General features: G+C 34.9%; 1 protein-coding gene and 1 non-coding gene across 2 annotated transcripts; both read left to right on the top strand.

Moving 5' to 3' along the window:
* The first annotated feature begins 905 nt into the window (after positions 1-905).
* On the top strand, positions 906-27893 carry LOC126964729 (xanthine dehydrogenase/oxidase-like). The gene is made up of 18 exons (XM_050808005.1): positions 906-960; positions 10167-10333; positions 10960-11117; positions 12831-13180; positions 14456-14484; positions 14614-14679; positions 15874-15976; positions 16920-17044; positions 17434-17721; positions 18225-18515; positions 19296-19786; positions 21356-21539; positions 22139-22334; positions 22524-23287; positions 24445-24634; positions 25636-25749; positions 26786-27024; positions 27646-27893. Exons 1-17 carry the CDS (start codon positions 906-908, stop codon positions 26854-26856), a joined length of 3642 nt encoding a protein of 1213 aa, XP_050663962.1. The 3' UTR covers positions 26857-27024; positions 27646-27893.
* Trnaf-gaa (transfer RNA phenylalanine (anticodon GAA)) lies at positions 21209-21282 on the top strand. The gene has a single exon. It is a non-coding gene; the product is annotated as a tRNA-Phe (tRNA).
* Positions 27894-27919: the final 26 nt, after the last annotated feature.

The raw sequence follows: 27919 nt of genomic DNA on the forward strand, positions 1-27919 counted from the left end.
TCTTGCGCCCGTTCTTTTCAGGTCTGAGGCATACTAATATTTTTTCAATTGGGTGGTAGTTTTAGACGTTCAAAAAGTGATTTTAAATCATATTTTAAAAATAACATTTGAATTTATGCATCCTTATGAAATTGGCAGTGCCCCAGGGCACTAGATTTTTCAGATACACCAAAACCGAAAGTGCCGTACGGCACCCTACTCCCTAACCAAGTTCTGACCCTTATTTGTTTATAAGATGGTTTATTTTACATGGTTTATAGCTTGTTTCAATACCTTACAGATACATTCATTCAAATCATCCTCATTATCAGCAATCTATTGCTACACGTAAAATAATATGCATTGACAGAACACTGTGCGAGCGGAAAAAAAACGCCGATCTGAGCCATACCGCGTGATTAGAGTTTTCGCAACAGAAAGGGTATTTATTCATCAGTGATACTACTCGTTTCACTCTCTTAACGTTTTACTGCTGTAAAAATAGCACATACATGGAGTTATTTTTTGAAATAATATATGTGGTGATCACTTCCCAACAGATGAACAAATGCTCAATTAACTTTTAACGGCCTTCTTGAACTCATTTATTTTCTCGAAACGGATTGGTTTAAAATTCAGTTTGGTATCAGTTAGATCACATCAGTGCCATATGGTCCTTGGAGAGAAGAAACGGTGTAAGACACTAAAATATGTTAACGTCTTCTACCCATAAATAACTGGTCATCAGTGATATTGAATTGACGTTATTTCAAAATAATAAGATTACGAATTTACGAAATTAATAATATTATATTTTTATGAATTATTATGATTGAAATAATTTTCTTTTACCACATGTTCATGGTAGAATTGTTACACATTAAAATTGTCAGTTTTGCAATGAGAAAAACAGCAGTTTAGCTACAATGAAAAGTATTACTTTCTCGACTGAGAAGGATGAACTGCAAAGGAAACGAAAAGGTAAATAAAGTTAATTATTACCAATTTTTAATGAGACGCTTTGCGTAAAAGAAAGTTATATTACAGTCTATCTAAACACGGTCATATTTATAGGTCTATTCTATATTTAAGTTGCACGTCGAATTACTGATGAAGTGCGTGTAACATTTAATTAAGTAATCAAGTAGTGCATGATTGTCTGTTCATAATGTAATCAACAAAGCAGTAGTTTACAAGTGCAGCAGCAGAATTAATGGTTTTATTATAGTTTTCTATATGACAATAAGGGATGACATGACATAAGGCTTTCAGCAGATAAAAGGCATTTATTTTCTCAAAATTGATTCCTTTATAATTCTTTTCAATTATTAGTTTAGTGTATACATTTAAACTCAAAGCTGTTTAAAAAATGGTATTCATAATCGTATATTAGAGCTAATACGCTCAGTATTTCTTCGATAAATCAGATGTGACCAGGGGCGTGCATTGGTTTTCCAGAGCGGTAGGCACTGTTAGCCTAACTAGTCGTAGTTGCGATTAATATTTAAAAATTTAGTTTCTGTTATAAGGATAAATATAAGTTCACTTGCCAACATTTTTCTGCCGTTCTGTCAGATTGATCGTGTTTTTAGCAAGAAAATTGTCAAATTGTCAAATTATTCAAGTCACCGTATTTTCGCCACAATCGCGACACTGGAATTTCTCCATTATATTTATATTCCTTTCTTGTTACCAATTTTAAACACAAATCACACAGCAACTTCTTTTTTTTCCCTTTTCACTAATTAATATAATTAACAATAAACAAATCAACGCAAAACAAATAACTAACGTAATTAGCTTAATAATAATTCACACCCATGATATAAAGTACAAGAAAACACAACAACTAAAAAATGGCGCTGTTATTGTTGATTACTAAACAATATATTTTTATTTCCGGAAATGTCATATTTTATATCTCACATCTCACAATCATGAATTACGTCATGTGCAATGTCAAAACTCCTATGGGAGCGCAATAAGGTTGAAACTCAGACAATAAACGAACGAGATACGTCATAATAATTACTCATAAATCATAATGTAGATATAATTTCTTTCGTTTGTTTAATACGTGACAGCTACAGTTGTCAGTTCTGTCATAAGCTTGCCTACCCGAGAAGTGTCAAAGAAGTCAAATTGCGATGGTCATATTTTATGAACTTTTTACATAGTCATTGTATATTTTTTGCTGTGGTCGTATAACGTTAACAAATAAATTTTGATAAAGAAATTGAACGTATTCTACTAGCCTTCAGTAGGCATTATCGGAACTGCCTACTATCTTATCGGAACGTATTTAGTATATCACGTAGCGAAAAACTTACTGGTTGGGTGTTCAATAGAAGTTCGATTATAGAATAAAAGAACTAAATTTATCTGATATAACTTGGAATCTAGTGTAGGTATATTATTTAGAATCTAAATATGGTATGTAGGCCTATTGGCATATATGGAATGCACGCCCCTGGATGTGACTTTTTGAGTAGCTAGGCCTAGGACCCTTCTTTAAGCCCTCGATAGCAAAAAACATGGCCGACATCGATCAGCTGTCTCGTTTTTCGATGTGAGTCAGTTCGTGGCTGATAATAGTTATCATTACCAACCTACAGCCAAAGAGAATTTAAACACTACGTTCACCTACAGCACAGTAGGCCCGCTACTTAAAACTAGATTTTTGATGTTTGAACTTATTTTGACATCGACTTTTGATAACTGACAAGCCTTCTGACATCATTGACAAGATTTCTGTTTCCATAGACAGTTACACAATAAATCAGGTAAAATCGTGCTTTTGTACGAAATGGCAACATTGCGTACTGTAGAGACGTTTATGTTATCGGAGGTTTAACAATCGATTATGAATATGGAACGTTATCGAACTTTATATAGGATTAAAACACGTTTAAACTAAAATAGGTTTATACGTTCGATAAGCGTTTTATTATGAAGGCGGTTAGACTAACGTTTTTAAAATTTCGACCTGTATGGGAATGAAATAAGGCATGATCGGGTTGAAATAAGTTAAGTTAATTATAGCTCTATATGAGTTAATTGAACTTTATATAGATGAAAACTCATGTCCTGATGCAAAACCCGTCAAATTGAAAAGCAAAAAGACCACCAGGTGGAATGAGGTGTTGAGGTTTATTCTCATACTGCCTCGAATGTCTATTACTTAGATCATTATACGTCAAGATAGACTATAACAGCTGTGAAAAGGTCGAAAAAAAAGACTTTAGAACTTAGCTCCATTTTGAATAATTCAGGCACACTAACACAAAGTGTCATACAAATCGCGAGTGTAAGACGTAGCTTGTTACTGTATGTTGCCACCTTAAAGGCCGGCAACGCATTTCTTGATACCATGTTGGGGATGTCCATGGGCGGTTGCCTCACATCTGCCCATCCAGTGAGCCTCCTGCCCGTTTGACCCCTCTTATATAAAAAAAAACTAGTACCACAGATCTTCTAATACTTTGATGTTATAAGGGGGTAATGACTGCAGCAAGCGATACAATGAAATACCAAAATTACGTTTCTTTGAAGTTTTTTTTGTGGCCATAAAAGAGACACAAATTAACGAGTGGCTCCCTGTTTATAAATGAAAATTGTTTTTAATTAGTATGTTCGATGGCTGCATGCTTCTGCCTTTGCCTATTCCATTTAAGGGAAGACGATTTAAAGAATAGTATGTTTGAAAAACAGAACACGTTAGCCGCTAGCGGTCCTTTGAATATGGAATAAATAACACTTCTAGGCAACAACGTTCTATATATATAGACCAATCACGTCGTTGAAAACAAAGCCGAATTATGGAACATGCCACAAATTACACCATAATTACCTCCGACTGCCAAATCTATACATTGCGGCATTTACTCCAGTTGTTTAAAAAATATTGGTCAATAAGGATCAATGTAAAAAAAAATGTTCAACTCAGACATAGTATATTGAATTTAGAACCCGATTCGGACAGTGACAGTTGACGAACGAGTAAGGAGAAAATTGTGCTTACATTGTACACACTCTTTCCATTCCACTATCAGATTGCGAACAGTGACAACCCATAGTCCAGTGGTTAGTGACACTGCCTACTCAGCTAGAGGTCCAGGGTTCGAATCCCGGTAGGTGCAAACATTTATATGATGAATATGAATGATTGTGTCCGAGTCATGGATGTTTATTTGTATTTATGTACATATGTTTAAGTCACGGACGAGTAAAAAAATAAGAACTCCGTGTCACCTTACATAACAGTGAGGCACCAAAACAAGCCGGTAAACGCACACACTTACACTAATACAAGCCGATCGGTCGCCATTATGAGATTTGCCATCGTCTGTGACAGATCAGTTTGCGTCGCAATAAAATGTTTTAAAAATGCCGTTGTGCGTTGTGAAAAAGTGTAAAAACAATAATATAAAAGTATTTGTGGATATATGATTATCTAAAAGAGAAAAAATTGTATAACTAGTATCCCCCGTAACCGCACACACACTAGCATAAAGGTGCTTCTCTTGCTAATATCACGGCGCGAGTCCTTTTTTTACTAGTCCGTGGTTTAAGTAAGTATATTGTATTAAATATATCGTTGTACGAGGGCGGCACTGAAAATTTCGGGAATCAAGGAAGTGACACAACATTACTATTTAAAAATGTATTGATTGCTTTTTGAAGTATTCTCGGCGAAATTTTGACACATATTTCCATACGATGGAACCAATCATTGAAGCAACCATTCCATTCGGAAGTTGGGGTCTCCAAAATGGCCGTTTTGTAGGCGTCCACAGCTTCTTCAGGTGATGAAAATCTCTGACCACGCAATTTATTCTTTATTTTAGGGAAAGTATAGAAATCATTAGGGCTTAGGTCGGGGCTGTACGGTGGATGGTCTAATAATTCTATGTTTTCTTGCTCTAAAAACTCTTTTGTTCTATGCGCGGTGTGAGAACTCGCATTGTCGTGATGCGGCGGTTGCAGTACTCTTAACAGAGTTCATAAACGACCTGTGGTAAACAAATGCTAGCATACCATTCTGCATTAACCGTTCTTTGTCCCTCAAGAGGAAACGTCGCAACATGGCCGGTTTTGGAGGCAAACGTGGCCACCATTTTTTTTGCAACACTCCGTGAACCATAATTTTTGTTGGCTTTAACTCATTTTCAAACACCCAAACTCGTGACTGGTTTTTTATTTCGGGTTCGTACGCGTATATCCAGGATTCGTCACCTAATACGATGTTGTATACAGCATTTGAGGATCTTCCGTGGAATCTTTCGAGAGTTCTGACGCACCAAGTAACGCGAGCCGCTTTCTGCTATGCTATCTATGAAGATAGAGCAAATGCGGTATCCATCGGGAAAACTACTTTTTTACACCTAATTGTTCATGCAAGATTATTTGTATTTGACTCATGCCAATGTCTACAGTTGCCTGAATTTCGCGGTAGGTCACATGTCGATCTTCCTCAATCAGCTTACGCTCAGCATCAACGTTTCCTTTGGTGACTGCAGTTTTTGGACGACCTTGACGGGGATCATCACTGAGCTTGACACGTCCACGTTGAAATTCAGCAAACCAGCGATAAATTGTGGTTTTGGATGGGACTTCATCACCAAATGCAGAAATCATCCGGTCATCACACTGTTTTTGTGTTAAACCACTTCGAAAGTCATAATAAATCATCGCTCTAGAATTTTCTCGAGTCAATTCCATTTTCCCAACGACTAAACAAGTTTGACACGACCTTGTGACAAGACCGAGAATCTTTTTTTAAATAAATAAATGGTATTCGATTTTTAAAAGCAAGGAGTTTTCAATTAAAAAGATTTTAATATGACAGGAACAGTGGAAATATTCCATTCCCGATACTTTTAGTGCAGCCTATGTATTGAGATAATTTGTGTAAACTCTTACAATTTGTGTGTCAATATATTATATTATATGTATATAGCGCGTCATTGTTTCTCGAACTCTAGATAGGCCTGAGTATATTATTTTGGTTATGTTATAATTATTATTTATTATAACTGTTTTATGATCGTGAACATTTAGTAAAATTTTTGCTATTTTCTTTTTTGTAAGAATACTAATTTTTATAACTAATTTCATATTAACTATAATAATTAATTTATTAATTATATTACTTACTTTTTTATTAATTCATAATATGTAAAATACTAACCTATTGTCTGTTGCAACGACTGGTATTGTACACCTAGCTTTAGTTTTGCGTACGCGTTGTAGTGTTGCATAGACGATTCAACGATAGAAATCTGCATTGTCAAAATTGCTTCAATCATGGATAGAATCAGTTTTATAGTTAATGGAGAAAATTATTCGGGTGAGTTTATTTATTTTTAGATAACCGTATAAATGGTGTGAAAACGTGAACATTTTTAAATTAGAATATAAAGTTTTGTAATTAAAGGTTCCTTTTCATAATTTCTTCCTGATACCGACATGCTGCTAGGATAAAATATTTCGTATTTGTATTATATAGGTTATGGGTAAAATGGGGTGAGTAGGGACGATTAAAATATTTAACTATTTATAACTATTTTATTCTTATTCGATTATATTTTAATATATTTTGTTACTGCAGATTATGTTTTAATTGTTTGAAATTCATAGTTTATATAGTTATATTTGTGTTGATACTATAACCAATAAACGCGATCCCTACTCATCCCGTCATCGGCGTTATAAGGAACACTAGAGGGGAGAGTAGGGAATTCTGCTAGTTTTGTTACTTTCTGAATTTTATTCCTTCAAACAGCCCCACTCGCCTCAAAAATACATTATTTTCAGTTGATTTTTAAAATGTTTTACATAATAAGTCAATCGGCAAACATCATTAAACTTTATCCTACAACTGTACTTACTCAAAGTAACAGTACTTTTGCTATAAAATCAAAGTTTGAACACATAATATTGGTACCACTGGAAGATCAGCGCTAGTTGCGATAGCAATAGCGATCAGCATTATGCTATATATACAAAACATGAACTAGAACAAATAATGTTCTATTTTTAACCGACTTCAAAAAAGGAGGATGTTCTCAATTCGTCGGTATATTTATTTTTTATGTTTGTTACCTCAAAACTTCGACTGGGTGAACCTAGCAAAGTGGATGATAAATTAACGAATAACTCAATATCGCGCCAACCGATTTCGATGATTCTTTTTTATTGGAAAGGGTATACTTGATAGATAGTTTGGTGAGAGTTTGGTTGGGTTCTGATTACGAAATCCATGACAAAGTAACGGAACTCTTCAATTCTTAGGAGCAAATTAACGATACTCGGCCGAATCTTTTTTATGCTTTTCGGATATTTAAGTCATCTACCATAACATAGTTATAGTCAAGTAATTGTCGTAGTCGAATATGATGATCAATGGGACACCTCAACGACTTACAGTTAGGGTGCATCTGTGGCAGAATTTCTAACTGTCTGTTATCAAATTGCAAAGCGCTTACGTTCATTGCTGCAATGAAAGATTTAGTATATCTACACATATTTAGACAAATTGTTAGTAAGTGTATTTAAAATCATAAAATAAACAAAAATTTTAACAAAAAAAACAACCGAATTCAAAAACACTATTCCAAGACAATAGATATAATGTGCACTAAAAAGTATAAAAATATTTGCGAATTTTTATACAATCTAATTAATTATTCTAATTCTAGTTACGATTATTGTAATTTTTGGAGTCGGTGTCATCCAAGATAGGTTTGTTACTACATACATAGTTATAGGTGAGATGTGCTTGAGTCGTGAGGAGGCGAGAGGTGAGAGCGGGTCGCGGCGGAAGGACACCGATTCCAAAAATAACAATAATCGTAACTAGAATTAGATTGTATAAAAATACGCAATTATTTTTATACATTTTAGTGCACATTATAGCTATTGTTTTGGAATAGTGTTTTTGAAGCCGGTTGTTTTTTTGTTAAAAAAATTTTACTATGTAAATATTGTGTATGTTGCAAATAAATATGTTTCTTTATTTCTTTCTTCCTTTCTTTCTTTCTTTCTTCCTTTCTGTCTTTCTAATAAACCGGTACTTTTTGGCGCTAGTTTGATAATTTTATTTATTTATTTTTTGTGGCGTAGATACTTAGTGTTGCTAGCGCATAGATCAAATTATTTCCAAAATTGTTAAGACATAAATTGTGAGTTTGGAAAAACCTTAAATTCTTATAAATACCGTTTGAATTAAATCTGTTTTGTTGTCCCTTGTCACCCCACGATCCCTTAATAATCCATTCAGCGTTGGTAATTGAAGAAACAGACAAGCTATCTCTCATGAACCTTTCTGACACTTCATCATCGTGATTTTTACCAGACGATCAGGACGTTCAGCTGATGGTCATTGATACGCCCTGCTCATTACAATGCAGTGCCGCTCAGGATTCTTGAAAAACCCAAAAATTCTGAACGCCACTACAACTGCGTTCGTCACCTTGAGACATAAGATGTTAAATCTCACTTGCCCAGTAATTTCACTAGCTACAGCGCCCTTCAGACCGAAACACAATAAGGCTTACACATTACTGATTCACGGCAGAAATAGGCGCCGTTGTGGTTTCCATAATCTAGCCGGCATCTTGTGCAAAAGAGCTTCCCACTGGTCAAATTGATATGATTGTGATTGCTCCCGCCTTCCCGGTTACCCGTACGCTCATTGGTTCTACTCTTCTATCATGAACCTTTCTGACACTTCTACACAATTAATTTAAAAAAAAAATCGCAAGATTGGTGTCAATGTGAGGTAAAACGAATATTTATTACAAAAAACAAAAAGAGTTGAAAGTGCAGAAACAGTGAGAGAAGATTTATAATATATAAAACTTACGTTCGTGCGCTGTCTATAAGAGAATTTATGAAGATATCTATAGCACGAACATTGAAAGTGATATTGAAACTCATTAACATTAAAAAATGGTGTGGATAATTAATAAATTAACACAATGCTAATATGTGGTTATAATTATTTCATGCAAGTATTGTATTTCGAATATAATTATTTTATAATAAGCTGACCCGACAGACGTTGTTCTGTACATAATAAATAAAATACTGTTTTTCATATACTTGTCACTAATCCTATTAATATTATAATTAATGTGAAAGTTTGTATGTCTGGATATATGTTTGAATTTCTTTAACGCCAAAACTACTGAATGGATTTTGATTAAACTTTACAATAATATAGCTTACACACCAGCATAACACATAGGCTATTATTTATAAAACTACCGCGTGAATTATACTTTATATGGCAAAACAACGTTTGCCGGGTCAGCTAGTATTTCATAACATCAAGGATTATTTCGTAAAATATGCTCCCTGGTGTTATAATGAAATTATTTCACAGCAGATCTGTCAAAACCGTGCGTCAATAAATTATGTCATAGAAAATATCTACATACAAAACAAATATTGGAAATAAAAATAATTATGGGTCCCAAATCTAAATAAAAACTATCCTATCTCTCAAATAAGCTAAACTGTACTCAATGAAGTAATCCCGATTAAATCCGTTCATTAGTTTAGGAGTCCACTGGAAACAAACATCAGGACACTGGATTTATATATGTCAAGATTTACTTATATTTAGTTAACGTTTAGGCTGAGATCTATAAAGCGTACTTAGACTTTGCTAAGACTTTACTGAGTGAGAGTAAAACTTAGCTGAGAGTGATAAAACGCAAACTTGACTTTTGCATTGGACTATCTTAGTTAAGCTAAGCCTACCAGTGAAAGAAGCCCTTGCACAGTATGCCAGCTAGATTATGGTTACCACAACGTATGTAGAAAGAACAATATTGTGAAAATCTTGCAAAGATGGCTTTGACAATTAATTATTTAATAACGAATACGGCTGTACGGGCTTTAACTCTTTGCCTGTCCTAATAATGGACGAAGAAACAAAAAAAAAAACGAATGTCACAACCGTCAGAAAATTTTAGGAACCAACATCATCCTGTTGCTTTTGTGTTACAGTGATGCGCGCGCATCTTAAAATTTCACTCTCATAATTTTTTCATAACGCCCCTAAAGAAGTATACTTACCGAAAAAAGCTGAGTTTAATTTCAGCTGTTTATAAAAAGATTATGCTTAGTTTAAAGTCCGTTGCGTTATTGTTTTACGTGTTTGTTTTGAAATGTTTTAGTTGGTTGTGAGGTGGATTCAGACTACACACTAAATGACTTTATACGGAAGCACCTTAACCTACGCGGCACCAAGTATATGTGTAACGAGGGAGGCTGTGGTGTGTGTATAGTATCAGTGACGGCACCGGACAGTAACGGTACCGTGAGAACGTTCTCTGTTAATTCTGTAAGATATCTTTATTACCTTTTTGCCACTGACTTACCACACATTTCACTGAAATCTGAATTTACTTATTAACTTCTCATAATAATGAAATTAGTATTGTATAAGCATTTAAATGTATATGTATTATAAACATTTGATAAGTAACGCTATATTTCATGCCAATCGAAATTATAAACAATTTTTTATATTTTTAAAGTAAAAACCCTCACTTCCGGGATTAATTACACAAATAAAACTGAAAACAAAGATTTTAAGAACGAAAAAAAATAACAAATGTTTAGATTTGTAAGAGTGACATCTCAAGTCAATTTCCTAATATGCAAATATTTTGGTTGAGCAGGCTATCAACTGTAAAGTAGATCCTGTAGATGAAGCTACAACCTGAGAGTTGACAAAACATGCAAGATTTTATGACGATGCGTCACTCGAACGGTTGGCTCAGTTTGTAAGAGCAATCGCACGGAACGCGAGAGGTCACGGTTTCGAGTCCCGTATCGTTCATAAAATTTTGTTTTCAGTTTTATTAATTGTGAAATTAAAATTATGGTGGTTAAAAATTTTAAAGTTTTTATAATAATTTGAATATTTGGCAACTTGCTAATATGTTTTTTTTTAAATCATTGCAGTGTTTAGTTCTGATACTGTCATGTCAAGGTTGGGAAATCACCACAGTTGAAGGTATCGGCGACCGAAAGGTTTATCATCCCATTCAGCGCAGACTCGCTGAGCATAATGGCACCCAGTGCGGATATTGTACTCCAGGCTGGGTGATGAGCATGTACAGGTAAATATAATCCGCAAGTTTATTATAAGTCATAGGAAGATCTTTTTAGGAGATAAGCGAATTTTGACAGAAATTGCTTAGTGTATGATATAACAGACATTACTGTAGTAAACATTTTATGCTATAGAAAAAAACCTATTCCTTGTAAAATGTTTATGGCAAGAGTAGGTATATATTATGTAAGTTTATAAATTTGTTCAAACAAAACAAATCTTATTATTTACAATATTGTAATTACATTAATCTTAAACTATCATTACGGGAAAGCGTACCAAGAATACTGGCAGCAGTTCGTCGTTGGATAGCTAGGCTGATCCGTTGATCCAAATAGATGCCAGCGTTTGGATTGTCAGTAGAGGCGAGAAGATAGTACTTTGTACATTCTCCGCGCATCTAATATGTAAGTTTATTCTTATGCGGTGATGTGATCTTTTCTTTAAATTATGTAATTTATTCTTATAAGACGCTTTAGTGACCAAATGAGGGCCCATTTTCATCAGATCTAGGTACTTTATAATCGTTCACTCTTGACGGAATAGTCATACTTTCTTTTTTTAAATGAAAATACGGGACGAGAGCCGAGACTGCCCATTACAATGCAGTGCCGCTCAGAATTCTAGAAAGCCCCAAGAATTCTGAGCGGCCTTCATTTGCGCTCGTCACCTTGAGACATAAGATGTTAAACCTCATTTGCCCAGTAATTTCACTAGCTACGGCGCCCTTCAGACCAAACCACAATAACGCTTACACATACTGCTTCATGGCAGAAATAGTCTCTGTCTCTAAATTCACTAGGTCGATTTATAATACCTTAGTAAATGTACCGAAAAATAAATAATGTAAGAAGTAAGACTAAAATTAAATATTTATTTAAAAAAGGTGTATTTTTTTTATCGAGTTAAGTATTACGAATTATGTATTGAAATTATAATTTCATTCCATAAAAAGCTCAAAAGTGTCATATATTTTTTTCCTTTTTGATTACTTTAAAACTGTAGAGCCCGATATAGGTATTTCTCGGACCGATACCGCGTTAAACCTGTTATATTACCTGCTGCTCGTGACGTCATGCGCGGACTCTATAAAGCAGAAAAAAAACTATCCCTACATTTATTGCATACAATCAGATAACAAGGTCGTACTCTACTTAAAAATACTAAACTAGATCTATTTAATGTAAGTGAGTTTTCGTCGAAATTTTGGATTTGTAGTTAAAACGTCTTATTATTAACCAAACATAACATAATGTCTTAGATTAAGGATTGGTCTCCGCTGCCCTACAACTAGATACCACAGTCGCAAAGTCGCGGCAGCTAATACTACACCCAAGTGGGCGTACTCGAGCCAGTCTCAAACAATGTGTGACATTGACGTGCCACATGTTCTGTTATACTTTGCTAATAGTTGAAACTGAAATGCCGGGTTGCGTAGTAAAACTTTGTGAAAATAATAAATACTGGATACAAGACACTGGAATCACATATCATCAGTAATTATTTGTATTTTATTAATTTCAATGTAAAATAACACGAAGCTTATGTTACAAAATGTGAAAGATGCCATTGAGTGTCAAGATGCAACGCACACAAGAATCTAATAGTTGCCTTCATCAAACAGTTATTGTAAGCGGGAACCAATCCTTAATCTAACTACATATAATGTGTTTTTTGCACAATAAATATCGAAACAAACGCCAATCTTCTTACATTACAGTTTATTGAAGAGTAACGACAATATGACAATGGAAGAAATAGAAAACTCATTTGGCAGCAACTTATGTAGATGCACCGGCTACAGGCCTATTCTGGATGCATTCAATACTTTCGCCAAAGACGCTCCTAAAAGAAATAAAACAATAGACATCGAAGATCTGGGAAAATGCAAAATAGAATGTAATAGAGCATGTAACGATTGGTGTGTCATCGAGGATAATAAAGTAAAATCTATCATTCTAAAGGATAATAAAGTGTGGTACAGAGCGTACGAAATAAGTCAAATTTTTAAATTGTTAGATATCGAAGGAACCGAGTCATATATGTTGGTTAACGGAAATACTGGCAGAGGTAGGTATATTAGGTTTATTACAACTATTTAATTTTCATTGCTTCTTCATAGCAGATATTGTCCTGTTCGCTCAAATGACTAGCGACTCTCTCAACTCCCTAAAACATTACGAGTGAAGGAATTTTTGCTTCGTTCGTCGTGTTTGTGAACTATGCTTTGTTGTTGAATTAAATTTCTTCACTTCTAAGTAACTTCACTTTATTAATTAAAAATCTATTGTGTAGTTTCAACTACACTCAACAAATCTTTTGAGGTTTTTAAATTTACTTCTTTTTAACTTACTTACGGAACGCAGACGTGGTCGCAAACTATGGGCCTTATGAGGAAGCTCATTGTCGCTCAGAGGGCAATGGAGAGGGCTATGCTCGGAGATTCCCTGCGAGATCGAATTAGAAATGAAGAGATCCGTAGGAGAAGTTCAGATGGTTGCGAAACTGAAGTGGCAGTGGGCAGGGCACATTGCTCGACCGGACAGATGCCGATTGAGGCAGTAAAGCCTTCGAATGGCGACCACGTAGGCCTCCCACAAGATGGACCGACGATTTGGTTAAGATCGCCGGAGTAGGTTGGATAAGGGCAACGCAGGACTTATCATCGTGGTAATCTTTGGGGGAGGCTTTTGTCCAACAGTGGACGACTTTCAGCTGTTACGATGATGATGAATAATGATGAACTTAGTCAACAAGTAAGCTGAGAGGTTTGACAATTTTTTTTAATTAATTTGTTATGTAAAGCTGCATAGAATGTATTTAATGTTTAAGTAGGTATTGCTGAAAGGTCAGACGAAACCTGATATAGTTAGTGAATAAATCATTGTTTTTGATGGATGTGATTACTAATTATGACAATAATCACGACCGTCATGTTCACGATGGATCTTTCCAAGAATTCAAGTTCTAAAGGTTAATGCGTGCAGTACTTATATGATAATCTATATATATACAATTTATTCTTTATTACTTTAATAAAATATTTGATACTGAAAACGCTTTTAACTTTGAACTGAATTCATATTTTGAATGGAGTACATTAAATACTATTTTTTTTGTATATAACAGCCATTGTGAAATACTCTATTGATCGAAAAATTGGCCGTTGAGTTTCTTATATGTTCTTCTCAGGAGCTCTACTTTTTCTCAACATATGGTAGATTCAGTTATTTAATAGAAATATATACAGTGAAGATTTCAAAGCGCATAGTTTAAGCCTAATTGAATAAAGTTCATTTAACTTCGAAGACAGAGAAAAAAATATTTTTCTGATATTTTTTCCAGGCGCTATTCCAATTCTAGAATTTCCACGAGTATTGATTGATATCAGTGCTATAGAAGAACTAAAGTTTCATTATTTAGACCAGAACTTAGTGGTGGGCGCTGGTACTCCTCTGACAGACTTTATGGAGATTCTGAAATCGACAGCATATCGCAACGAGGACTTTAGTTATTTGCTGAAGCTATACGAGCACTTAGACTTAGTAGCTCATATCCCCGTGAGAAATGTAAGAAAGAACATATTATATCTGTTGTTTTCCTATATTATGTATTTAGGAACACAGCAACTGGTTTTTAAACAAATATTATATCGTAAAATATATAAAATACTAGCTGATCTGACAGACGTTGTTCTGTACAAAATAAATAAAAAACTATTTTTTATCAATCTGTCAACAATATTTCATAGCATCAAGAATTATTTTGTAAAATATGCTCCCTGTTGTTATAATGAAATTGTTTCACAGCAGAACTGACAAACCGTGCGTCAATAAATTCTCTCATAGAAAATATGTCTATTTCAAACAAATAATGGAAAAAAAAATATGGGTGCCAAATCGAAATAAAAACTGTTCTATTTCTCAATTTGGACTTAACTGCACTCCATGAAGTAATCCCCCTTAAAATTCGTTCATTAGTTTAGGAGTTCACTGGAAACAAACATCAGGAGACTGTGTTTATATATATAAATAATAATATATATTATAAGATTGATAAAACTTCAAGGAGCTTCTAAGAGCTATTGTGATTCTTGCCAATGTATTTCATCATCCGACTACAAGCCACAAACTAAAATTTAATCCATACAGTGTGGCTATTGAGAAATAATCTTCATTGTGTGATATTGCCAATACGACTAGGCTATTCTCCAAAAACCGCTTACCTACAGTCAATTAGACGACCGACAACGCTCCTGGAATTCCGCTGGTTATGCAAAAGACTAAGGGTGGCGGTGATCACTTAACATCAGGTTATTGTGCTCGGTGGCCAGCTTCCTATAAAAAAGCTTTTTGTATTCATTTGAAGATGATGTATGATTATTAGTAATAAATATATACAAATATAATAAGTACAAAGTCTGCGGTCCGGTTTTCAAGGAGCTCCCTTCCACGTACTACCAATTATCGGCTGCAGTTTCCCCGAACCGATACGACTTAAGAGACCGTCAAGATTATAATTCTCCCAACTTAAGGCCGGACAGCATATCTTGACCCCTGGTTTTGCGAATGTCCATGGGCGGCTACTTCACCACTTCCCATCTCGTAAGCTTTTTGCCTGTTTGCCTCCTCTTATGGTCTTATGGTCTTAAGTCGTCGTCTTATGGTCGTCTTCGCACATAGAAGAACCCAGGTGTAACCACATAACTTCCTGAGGAAATTTCGCATGCATAAATAATACGTACATTATTTTTATTTTTTAAGATTGGATCGATTGGAGGGAATTTAATGTTAAAGCACAAGGACCCCAGATTTGCGTCGGATGTGTTCCTGTTGCTTGAATGTATTGGAGCAATCGTCACTATTGGTAATTAACTGACAGTTCTCGTCGATCAACTAATAATTATAAAGTTTTTCAAAGTTACTTCTTTAATAAACTCGACTGTACCATTTAATAATATGGTGTTAATAATTCAAACGAATTTTCATTTTTATATCAGCCATTAAATTTTACTATAACAATGAAATATAAAAAGAACACAAAAAAGAAGAAAGAATTGATTTCATTGTCATGGAAGATTTAGTATAATTAGCTTCTGCCCGTGTTAAATCCTCCTAAAAATTTCGGGATAACTAAAATAACCTAATACCGTTAATCCATTTTTTACTTTTTACAACTTGTGTACAATATTTCATCATGAGGGCTTACATTTGCATTTACATTTACATCACAAGTCAAGCTATATTGATATACCAGCTGTTTTAGAGCCAAATGGTATTACATTAAATACCCACCGCAATGGTAAGCGTCCTGTTGGAATGACGCTAGTGGCTTGGGCATGAGGAAGGGCGCTGGTGTGTGCCGCGACTTACGTTGACACTCTGGCTCCTTCTCATGTCCAATCAGTTGGTGTTGGGGCTGCTGCTCGCAAATATGTTGGTCACAGTGAGTCATACATCTGTGTGCCGTTGGTGTCGAGACATTTGGCCCGTGGGGCCCAGAGGCGCGGAGAATGTACAAAGAACTATCTTCGCACCTCAATAAGGCTACTGGAAATCCAAGTGCTGGCAGCTATTTCGTAATGATAGTTTTAATTCAATGTACTCATAGTATGTGTAAACAAAGTTATAAGATTTGGTTATTTTGAATAAATGTGCATTGTTATACTTTAATAGTCAGGGTTAATTTAGAATTCACTATTATTTATATGCGTTTTCATAATATTTAAATTATTTCATTTAAGTTTGATACTTTTTACCATATTTCAAAGTAAACATCATCACTATTATAATACTTGTAATAATTGCAGTTAGCAAAAACAAAACAGAAGAAATAAGTCCTGTAGACTTCCTTTCGCTTGATATGACAGGAAAAATAATAACAAAAATTAAGATTCCTCCGCTTTCGCACAAATATAAATTTGTCTCCTTTAAGGTGAGTAATTGTTGAATTAATAATATTTATTTACAAATTACAATTATTTCAGATTCTTACATAAAATTCAAAGAGAAAACTTATTAAGGCGAAACACGTGTCGAATTGTTTAAAGACAAATATTGGCGGTATGAACACTAAAGAAAACTCATATCATTTGGATAATTAGGGATTTTCGCAAAATAACGCCTATTCCAATAAATTATCATAAAATAAATATAAAATATTTTATTATTAATAGGGCGAAAAAAGGCACTGAGAGAGTTTCTTGCGCCGTACATTCTCTTTCAGAGCGCCATTTGTTTTCAAGGCAGATTATTAAATTGACATCAAAGTAAATTCTTAGTATCAATTTTTTTGCTTGTTCTCACATAAATACTGTATCCCAGGTAATGCCAAGATCTCAGAACGCAGTTGCTCAAGTTCATGCAGCATTCTTATACCGACTCGACGAAAACAGCGCGGTAGAAAGTGCAAGAATTGTATACGGAGGCCTTTCCGGAAACTTCTTCCATGCATCGCACACTGAGATGTTTTTAGCGGGAAAGATTTTATTTACAAACGAAACACTTCAAGGAGCACTAAGAATTTTGAACGAGGAAATAATTGTTGAAGAAATAGAGGGGATGTTGAGCCCAGAATACCGTAAGAAGGCTGCATTGGGGCTATTTTACAAGGTATCTAAAATAATTATAATTAAAATTCTTATGATGTTCAAGTTTTATAAGTTTTTTCCTCATTTCTGGAAATACTAATGGAGATCCAAATCTTCGCTTTCAGAGTTGACGCCACTACCCGCCTTATTCACGATTTCGCCTTAGCATCATTCGTAAATCTTAGTATGTGTGTTTAACTGTCAGCTAAGAAGTAGAAAATAGTTCTCGAGAGGGATTATTTTAAATTTAATATTTAAAAATTATTTTATGCTTTTTAAGTTGCAATCAAAGTGTGTATTTTAGTTTCGTCAAAATTAAATTACTATTTTTGTATCGATTTATTACTGTTCGCGTAAGTCTGGTTCGTATTTAAGATACGAAAAATTTGTATTATCATGGGTCCGTAATACGCGTGGAAATTTTCAAGTGTATCTTGTCTTTGAAGCGGAAAATTAAGTTGAAAGGTTCTGCATTAAGATAGACCAAAAAAGCAATTTCTTTTGATCACATCCGTTTGCTTTCAGGGTCTTTTGAATATCATTCCTGTAGGATTATTAAATCACCGCTATACGTCAGGTGCTATTGATCTGCGGAAAACTAGACCACTTTCAAGTGGCTCAGAAGTTTATAACACAAATCCTTTACTTTGGCCCATGAACGAACCTATGCCAAAGTTAGAAGCGTTGGTTCAATGCGCCGGTGAAGCGAATTATGTGAATGATCTTCAAACACAACCGAAGGAAGTATTTTGTGCATTTGTCACAGCAAAGATATGTACGGGTGAAATTGAACACATAGACCCATCTCCAGCTCTTGTAAGTATATTTGTAAGATGACTGGTAAAATGTACCTAATAAACTTACTGAATAGAAGTAGAACTAACTGTATGTGCATTAAATTACTAAGTTGCTGTATGAGAAAACGGAGGTGAATCTAAAAAAATAGTTAAAGCGGATTCGACAGGACTTATTACACAAATTGGTCCAATCATCCATACCTAGAACATTTAGTTTCGAAGACATAGGTATCTATTTCTAATGAAATCTCTCTTTGAATGACTGAGTGCTGCATCTGATATAATGCAGCTGTAAATCATTCACGGTTCTTTCATCACCATCATCATCAACCGGAAGACGCCCACTGCTGGACAAAGGCCACCCCACAAGATTTGCACGACGATCGGTCCTTCACTGCCCTCATACAACGTATTCCGGCGATCTTGACCAGATCGTCGGGGGCCTACCAATACTGCGTCTTCCCGCACGTGGTCGCTATTCTAGGACTTTACTTCCCCAATGGCCATCTGTCCGTCGAACAAACAGTTGTTTATATGTTAATAATTTGCTTCAAGACTTAGTTCTTCTATGTGCCATCTTAAAACGTATCATAAGGTAATATTCTTACAAATTTATTTGTCTGCCATCGGTGATGGTAGGTTCGAATAAACTTACTCGATTTTCTTCACTAGAAAATTGTATGAATAAGTATAAAAATTAAAACTACTTACAAAACAAAGAACTTAATCTTGTATTTCGTATTGGAAAAATAAATTATAATAGTCACTTTACGAATTTTAAGCTATTGAGGTTTTTCAGAAAATTCCAGGTGTTCTGACATTTCTAACAGCTAAAGATATACCAGGAAAAAACTCTTTTGTGAGCACCAAAGTTCCGACCTACACAAATGAGAAAATTTTATCAGATGGAAAAATAAATTTTTTCGATGAGCCTATTGGCATAATAGTTGCAGAAACGGAAGCTTTAGCCAATAGAGCTTCCCTTATGGTTAAAGTTACATATAAAAACGATAGCAAAAAACCTCTCCTAAAGATTGAAGATGTCAGAGTATTTGATCCTAGTAGAGTATCTGTTGTGTCGTCTTTTCCCGCTATAAAAGAACCTGGTACTGATGTTCATAGAGTTATTAAGAATACAGAGAATATTTCTTGGCAATATCACTTTAGTATGGAGACTCAGAGTTGTGTGACCCGTCCAAGCGTTGACGGCATTGATGTGTTTCCTGCCTCCCAGTTTCCTGATATGGTACACTTGGGTGTATCGGAATCATTGAATATTGACCAGAGCAGGTTAGTTGTGTTTCTTATAATTTTGAATATGTCGAAAATGTAAGTAAAAAACGAACGCCTGCAAATATAAATAATAAAAAACTTCCACAAAGTTACGCTTGAAATAAGTGGAAGAAGTTCACACGAGGTTTTTTTTTCATATAATCATTTGATATAGCGCACACAATAACGTACACCTTCCTTAAAGGCCGGCAACGATCTTGTGATTCCTCTGGTGTTGTAAGAGAATGTGAGCGGCGGTGATCACTTAACACCAGGTGACCCGTACGCTCATTTGTCCTCCTATTCCAAAAAAAAAAATGTCTTAGAGATAATGTTTTCTTTGAGAATATTTATTATATCAGTGACATAATCATTTCAAATCTTTAAATTTGTTTGTTGATCGCAATTCGCAACATTTTCCAATCTTTGGATGATGAGAGAATTCAAAAAAAGTTACATATATCGCTTGTAAGATATTTAATAGTATTATTACTAAGCAATAGTAAGTGCTTTCCGATGGTATTTTTAAAGCCTGATTATTGTAAATCTCCCAAGCCTCAAATGTATCTACTGACCCCTTACTCTTTCATGTACTTGATGGAACCCGTGCACTCTATCACTCAGTATTTTATGGATATTATAAGATTGCTCTTGAGTAGCCGTTTCCGAAAAATACCACGTTAAATTTTGATTTGGCTATTTGAGGAGTATATATAGACCGTCAAAGTATTTTTATATATTTTTTTAATATAAAACATCTTTTATTATTTCCCTCTAGAGAGTGTGATAAAGTTATATATATAGAGATATGAGATCCTAGCCTAGAGGTTGGGATCTCTAAGTCAAAAGATACTCTATGCGAAAGGTGTGTGATTTGTGTGATAATGCGAAAGTGCCTCTGGCCTATTGTTATAATTTCTTTTCTGGACTGTATCCCTCTATTAGAAAAAGAAGTATTCATGTCAAAAAATATATACTGTAGAAGCGATTATGATGCGGTGCAGGCAAACCACTTCATTTACTTTTGAATGTTGTCCTCTCATCTAAGACGGTAAAAAACGCAAAATAAGAAAGAACAGACTCTTTCTTCTTTGGTAATGTCTTGAACACCAGTCTGTCATGTCCTTTGCCCATTTGTCTTACTTGCATTTACTGTCCATTCTCATTTTAATGTTATTATGTTATGTTATGAATCCCGCATCGTTCATAAAATTTTGTTTTTCAAATTTTATTTGTGTATTAATCCTAGAAGTGAGGGTTATCACTTTAAAAAGAACATAACATATTGTTTAGATTTACAAGAGCGACATCTCAAGTCAATTTCCTAATATGCAAATATTGGGGTTGAGAAGGTTATCAACTGTAAAGTAGATCCTGTAGATGAAGCCACAACCTGAGAGTTGAACAAAGCAAACAGAATTTTATAAAGAGGCGGTACTCGAACGGTTAGCTCAGTTGGTTAGAGCACCGGCACGAAACGCCGGAGGTCGTGGGTTCGAATCCCACATCGTTCATAAAATTTTGTTTTTCAAATTTTATTTGTGTATGAAGTTATTGCTGCTTCCTAATTATAAATATCACTTTAAGGATTAATGTTGAAATTCCTCGGTGTGGAGGTGCTTATGGATGCAAAATTAGTAGAAGTGGCTTGGTAGCTACCGCGAGTGCATTGGTTACCTACCTCCTGAACAGACCATGTAGATTTGTTATGAGCATTCGTTCCAATTTACGGGTTGTCGGAAAAAGATTGCCAAATACTCTTGAGTACGAGGTAAGGTATAATAATCCTTTCTTTTTCTATTTATTAGTATAAGAATAACTTTTTTTTAAATTGATTGCGTTTATTTCAATCTCCATGTTACGTTAAATTTTACATTAGTATTGTATTGTATTTTATTTGATGAAATAAATTTTAAGCTTGAGCAACGTTAGATGGTTATTAAAAGTATTTATTGTGATTACTTTGATCATCATTCTTTGAAATCTACCTACATCTTCCAAATTCGTCGTTGTTCAGTCAGAGTTCAGTCCAATTACTACGCGTCTTTTATGATCTACCAATCTAACTATTGACGGTCGCTCTATGATGATCAAAATAAAAGTGTCGTTTTCTGCTTTCTTTTTTGTGTCAACCGAGTACAAATATAAAGCGCACTCGATGGTTGGTCACTCTATTTAGACTGATGATTCACACTCTTAAAATTTTGGTGTGCCTAATCAAATTGATATTGAATCACCGATTGAATATGACTGATGACTGACCTATCTGTAACTTTGACTAGTCGGGAGACAAACAAACTAAAATAGCAACACGCAATCCGTCATTTTATATAGGTAAGTTAAGTTAGTAATTCTAATGTTATAATACAGGTTGCTGTAAGCAAGTCAGGAGAAATCCAGTATATGAAATACGATTTGTATGGAGATGTGGGCTGGTTTGAAAACGAGAGTGTAGCTTTTCTTAAGGTTGCCGGTGTGAGGAACTGCTATGACAATGGCCGTTGGGGTTTTAATATTTATAAAGTCACCACTGACACCCCTTCAAACGTATTTGCACGAAGCCCTGGTAAGTTTTATCTTAGTTTCATTGCTTTTTTACAAATTACATACAGAATCCTGTGTTTACAGGTACCTTGTAGTTTAGGAAGTTATATATACTCCTTAGAAGGTACTGTACCTTCTCAGTATTCGGATAGTATTTTTCACATAAACTGAAACTCAAAATATGTGTACTACATTCTGTTATCACTTACAGGTAGCCTTGAAACTATTACCATGACTGAACATATCATGGAAAGGATATCCTATGAAATTAATATGGATCCCTTACAAGTTCGTCTTAATAATTTAAATTCAGATTATAAAGATGTTAAAGATGCAGTAGATATATTGCTTCAAGATAGTGACTACTCCAACAGAAAAACTGAAGTAGAAAACTTTAATTCAAGCAACAGATGGAAAAAGCGAGGCCTCCGTCTAGCAATAATGAGCTGGCCAGCTGCAAATCTTATTGATTATCAAATATATATTTCTATATACCATGGGGATGGTACAGTTGTTGTCAAACAAGGCGGTGTTGAATGTGGCCAAGGTATTAATACAAAGGTCATCCAAGTAGTTGCGTTCACTTTAGGAATACCAATATCAAAAGTCAAAGTTAAATCTGTCGATGTTGCCTCGCTTCCAAACAGCTATACAACCGCTGGTAGTAGAACCACTCAAGCGGTGTGTTTCGGTGCCATAAAATGTTGCCAGATGCTTCTAGATCGTTTAGCACCTATTAGAAATAATTTGGATAATGCGACTTGGGAACGTTTGGTGCAAGAGGCTTATGTGCAGGGAGTAAACCTGCAAAGTAATTATCACGTTACATCAAATGACCAAAAGACTTATAGGTGTGCAGGAGCAGCTACATGTGAAGTTGAATTAGACATACTTACAGGAGAATCACATGTTAGGAGAGTTGATCTTGTACAGGATGTTGGTGTATCTGTAAATCCTGAAATAGATGTTGGCCAAGTAAGTAACAAGATTGCTTAATATTTAGTAAGTTTAATCTTTTCGTAAAAATAAAATTCAAAGTTTAGGTTAATGTTTTTTGCATCATTAGGATAACCTATAGTATACCGTCCACCAGTAGATGACGGTCAACTCAAGATGATGAGGAACTCTCCGAACAAATTGTAGTCTTGCGTGACTAGAACGGGCATTGTGCCGAATGGCAAAGGCAATCTGTGAATAATTTGCCCATGAGGTGGATAGCCACATGTCATCCTTATTAAATATATCGTTGTCTTGTACCCACAGTTCTGGCTATGCCTAGTTTGGGGCAAGATAATTTGTGTAAAAGTGTGTCAATATTATTATTATTGGATCTGCTCGCAAATCATTCCAGCACCTGGTTACTTGGTAGCTAAAACTTTTACAAAATGCAGCAGTGAGATATCTAGGAAAAGCTAAAATACGGAAAGCGCTATTTCAATTTTGATTTCAATTTTTATAATTGGTGTGTATCGTTCACCTGCGCTTAAGCTGGCGTTAATGTCGAAAAACAATTCTTTTGTTTTAGCAAGTTTGATTCTTAATATTTTGCAATATTTTGTCAGCACTTTACAAAATAATTACAAAGGGCCTAATATGGAACCCTTTAAATAAACCCTTGGAATATCTACCATCTACTTCTGTGATTTAATCTTTTTGAGTTTTATAATTGAGGTAGCTACAACGCTATGGTATTTTATGTTTTTAGAAGTATTGTATTATGTTATAATACACGTATTCATTACGCCAATTTTGAGAGCAACGAAGCTAAATTTCAAGTATCAAAGGCACTAGAATAATCCGGCATTACTAAAATTATTACTTTATCCATATAGAGAACTGCTAGAATATTTTTCACTTTATATAAAAGCGGTGAACTGCCTCTTTTCTTTCTGAACCCGGATCGATTTTCATGTAATATTTTATATATTTCTACCACAGCCCACAGGCTATTAAATAATAAATTTTATTTCACGATTTTATATTGTAACCATATTTTTATAACAAAATACCAGCTGAGTTTGTTGCGCCCGTTCTTCTCAGGTCTGAGGCACACCTTTTGGAATGGTTGGTAGTTTTGGACTTTCAATAAGTGATTTTATATCCTATTTTGAATAAAAATATTTGAATTACAGTCTGAGGGGGCATTCGTAATGGGCCTTGGATACTGGACTTCTGAACATATGATTTATGACAAAGATTCTGGAGAGCTATTGACGGATCGCACCTGGACTTACCATATCCCGATAGCCAAGGATATTCCTATAGACTTCAGAGTTAAATTGTTGCGGACCTATAACTCCAAAGGAACGCTGGGAGCTCGTGGTATCTATTTATAGCGATTAAATTATTGAGATCGAATCAGAAATAAAGATCGAAGAATACGTTGGATGAGTGCAGCGATCGTCGTGGAGATCTTTGGGAGAGGCCTTTGTCCAGCAGTGGACGTCTTCCGGCTGATGATGATGAATTAAACTTGAAAATATAATAACGCTATATAAGCTGAGGGTTGAAAGAAGTATTATCGACTGCACTATATTACGTAAAATAACTGAACCTAAACTAAAATCAAACATTTCCATTAAAATTAATTACTTTTAAATATTTTTGAATAAATAGTTGAAATTTTTTCACTATAATTGCTAATTTAACTATGTCGGTCTCAGTGAATCTTACATCCAAACTTGTGTCCAAACACTTGGCCCGTGGGGCCCAGAGGCGCGGAGAGCGCACGTACTATCGAATACCCATTCGGAGAGTTAAATTTTACTACTACTAATACTTCTTTCTTGTCACTAATTCTAGTAGGCTTCATAAGAAACATAATAGCTTTAAGAGTAAATGTATACACTTTTATAATAAAGACCCAGCCACTCTTCAGGCATTATCTATAAATAAATTTAAATGTTTTACTAAAAAATGGCTCTGTCGTAAATCCAACTTCTCCACAACTGAATATCTAAATGATCAGACAGCCTGAGATTAATATCATTTATTTATTATGATTATTTTATAGCAATAGCAATGACAGTACAATATTGTATATTTTTATTGAAAAGAGCGCAAAAAAAGAATGGTGGGAGAGTTTCTTGTGCCGCTTCTTCTGTCTCAGAGCGCCACTTGTTTCCGAAGCGGTGGTAGTATCTAGAATAGTAGAAATGACATCAAAAAGAATTCTAAAGGAATCACTTTTGACAAAATAAATGCCTTTTACCAGTTTATAATGATTCATTTTAGTGTTTATTACTATATTTACAAGAAAGTTCCATGCAAAATCGAAGTTCTCAGTAAAATATGTCTCATTTGTAATTATTATTTATTTCTAGCTATAGCGGAACCAGGCATATGTCTTGCGGTGAGCGTGGCTTTTGCTCTCAAAGAGGCAATAATTTCTTCTCGGAATGAAACTGGCTACCCAATGAATCAGTGGTTCAACGTTGGTAATGTTCTATTCTTCAGTAGTTTTCTTCCAACGAATGCTACTATATAAAGCCCCAAAATAATTTAACTTTATTATATTATTCTGCTTTTAATTTCTTAATAACCAATAAGGACCGATCTTTCGTGGTTTCCTAATTGTTGTAAAGCTACATAGGAGGACAAGCGAGCGTTCGGGTCACCTAATGACCTTTTATTAATATTATTAATATTTAGGTATTTTTTATTTTATTAAATTTCTATGTAAATTAACACGAAGCGTATGTGTTACAAATTTGAAAGATGCCATTGAGTGTCAAGCATCTAATAGTTGCCGTAATAAAAGTTCTTAGGTAGTGCGGTATTTAGTTGGAGCGCAGCGGAGACCAATTCATAATCTAAAATTAAAATTTACAATAATATTGAGAAATTAACTATTGTTAACTTCTGTTATACTTTACTTGAACCCTGACATAAAATTCATGCTTAAAAAGCACACTAAATCAGTGTGCTTTTTCAACACAACTAATTGCAAAATTTCGTGTTTGCTTCGAAAGCTGTGAAGTGCAGTTTACCACACATTATTATTATATTGTAAAAGCCTATACCTACAGAAAAACGACATGGGAACCTTCAAGAAAAGCCACGTATACCTTACTGGAAGGCCGGCAGCGCTTGTGATACCTCTGGTGTTAGAGAAGAATGTGGGCGGTGGTGCTCACTTAACTTTCGGGGAGCCGTTCGCTCGTGTGTCTTCCTGTTCCATTAAATCATATTAATAATAATTATTATTAAAAAGTAAACTGTGAAAAAAATGGCAAAGTTACTTCACTCTAGACACTTGTTGCTAGACAGGCCAGGTTTATTACTTTAATGTGCCTGCATTGCTTTAAATAGAGGTGACTGTCAACCACAATTTTTTTCGACGGTTTTACAGCTGTCACAATCTTGACGTATAAATTATCTAGGCATAAAACTATTGACAGCAGATATCTGTATAAATAGATCAAATATTATAAATAATAAATTATTGTTTTAATAACTTCTTTTAATTTGCAGATGGTCCGTATACAATCGAGGCAAATGTTTTACATTCGGACGTCAAACTGGAGGAGTTCCTGTTTCATTGAAGTAGATATACTATGGGAAATATTGTCTTATGATAGATCAACTTTTTTTATTAAAAGTACCTACACACCAGACAGTATTCTCCTAGTGAATCACTTTTAAGTTCACTTCACAAATATCCCTTTTGCACTGTCACTACGCGTCACCAGTCATCATGGAAGCACGTAAAGGTTCGCTCAATGCTTTGGCTAAAATGTTCCAACAGAAGATGAGTGAGTTTCAAGGAGGGCCTCGATAATGCACCCACTACAAGCACAACCACATCCTAAGCTGCAGAGTTTAACAGCTTCAGAACCTTTGTGCTCTTTGCCATGAATAATTTGCAGAGACAGGTGGAGTTCCTTGGCATAGAGATTGATCGTCTGGAGATACGTAGAAGGCGCAAAATGCTACTTTTTTTTATGAAAATAAAGGACGAGACGAGCAGGCTGTTCACTTGATGGGAACTGATAAGCCTTGTCCATTACAATGCAATACCACTCAGGATTCTTGAAAAACTCAAATATTCTGAACAGCACTGTTATTGCGCTTGTCACCTTGAGACAAGATGTTATGCCTCATTTACCCAGTAATTTCACTAGCTACGGCACCCTTCGGAGAGAGACAAAATAATGCTTACACAATACTGCTTCACGGCAAAAAAAAGGTGCCGTTGTGGTACCCATAATCTAGTCGGCATCCTGTGCAAAGGAGCCTCCCACTGGTGATTTTAAATAATTCTGAATTACTAGTGCACGGAGTCAGCGAAGAGAACTCGGTAGATGTTACTTCACGGGTTTGTTATGTTGTAGGGAACATCTTGGTGTGACTAGATTCTCTGTTGCTTTCATCAAGTCATCACATCGCTTAGGACGTCCATCCGAAAAGAAACCTGGTCCTACAGTGGTAAAGTTTGCGGATGTGGCATTGCGGGATAAGGTTTGTTTCTCTAAAACTGGATTTAAGGGCAGCGGTATAACTGTATCAGAGTTTTGAACAAAGAGCCGTCATGGCGTGATTATGGAGGCAAGGTAGAGATTCGGCATAAGCAAGTGCTGGACAAGGGATGGATGCATTCCATATCAT

This window comes from Leptidea sinapis, chromosome 5, assembly GCF_905404315.1.
Source record: "Leptidea sinapis chromosome 5, ilLepSina1.1, whole genome shotgun sequence".
Classification (NCBI taxonomy): domain Eukaryota; kingdom Metazoa; phylum Arthropoda; class Insecta; order Lepidoptera; family Pieridae; genus Leptidea; species Leptidea sinapis.

Excerpts from the sequence above, each read along its gene's own strand:
- LOC126964729 (XM_050808005.1), top strand. The coding sequence starts at position 906 with ATGAAAAGTATTACTTTCTCGACTGAGAAGGATGAACTGCAAAGGAAA. Across the intron at positions 17,722-18,224 it reads CATTGGGGCTATTTTACAAG|GGTCTTTTGAATATCATTCC; the intron begins GTATCTAAAATA and ends GTTTGCTTTCAG. Across the intron at positions 22,335-22,523 it reads CGTATTTGCACGAAGCCCTG|GTAGCCTTGAAACTATTACC; the intron begins GTAAGTTTTATC and ends TATCACTTACAG.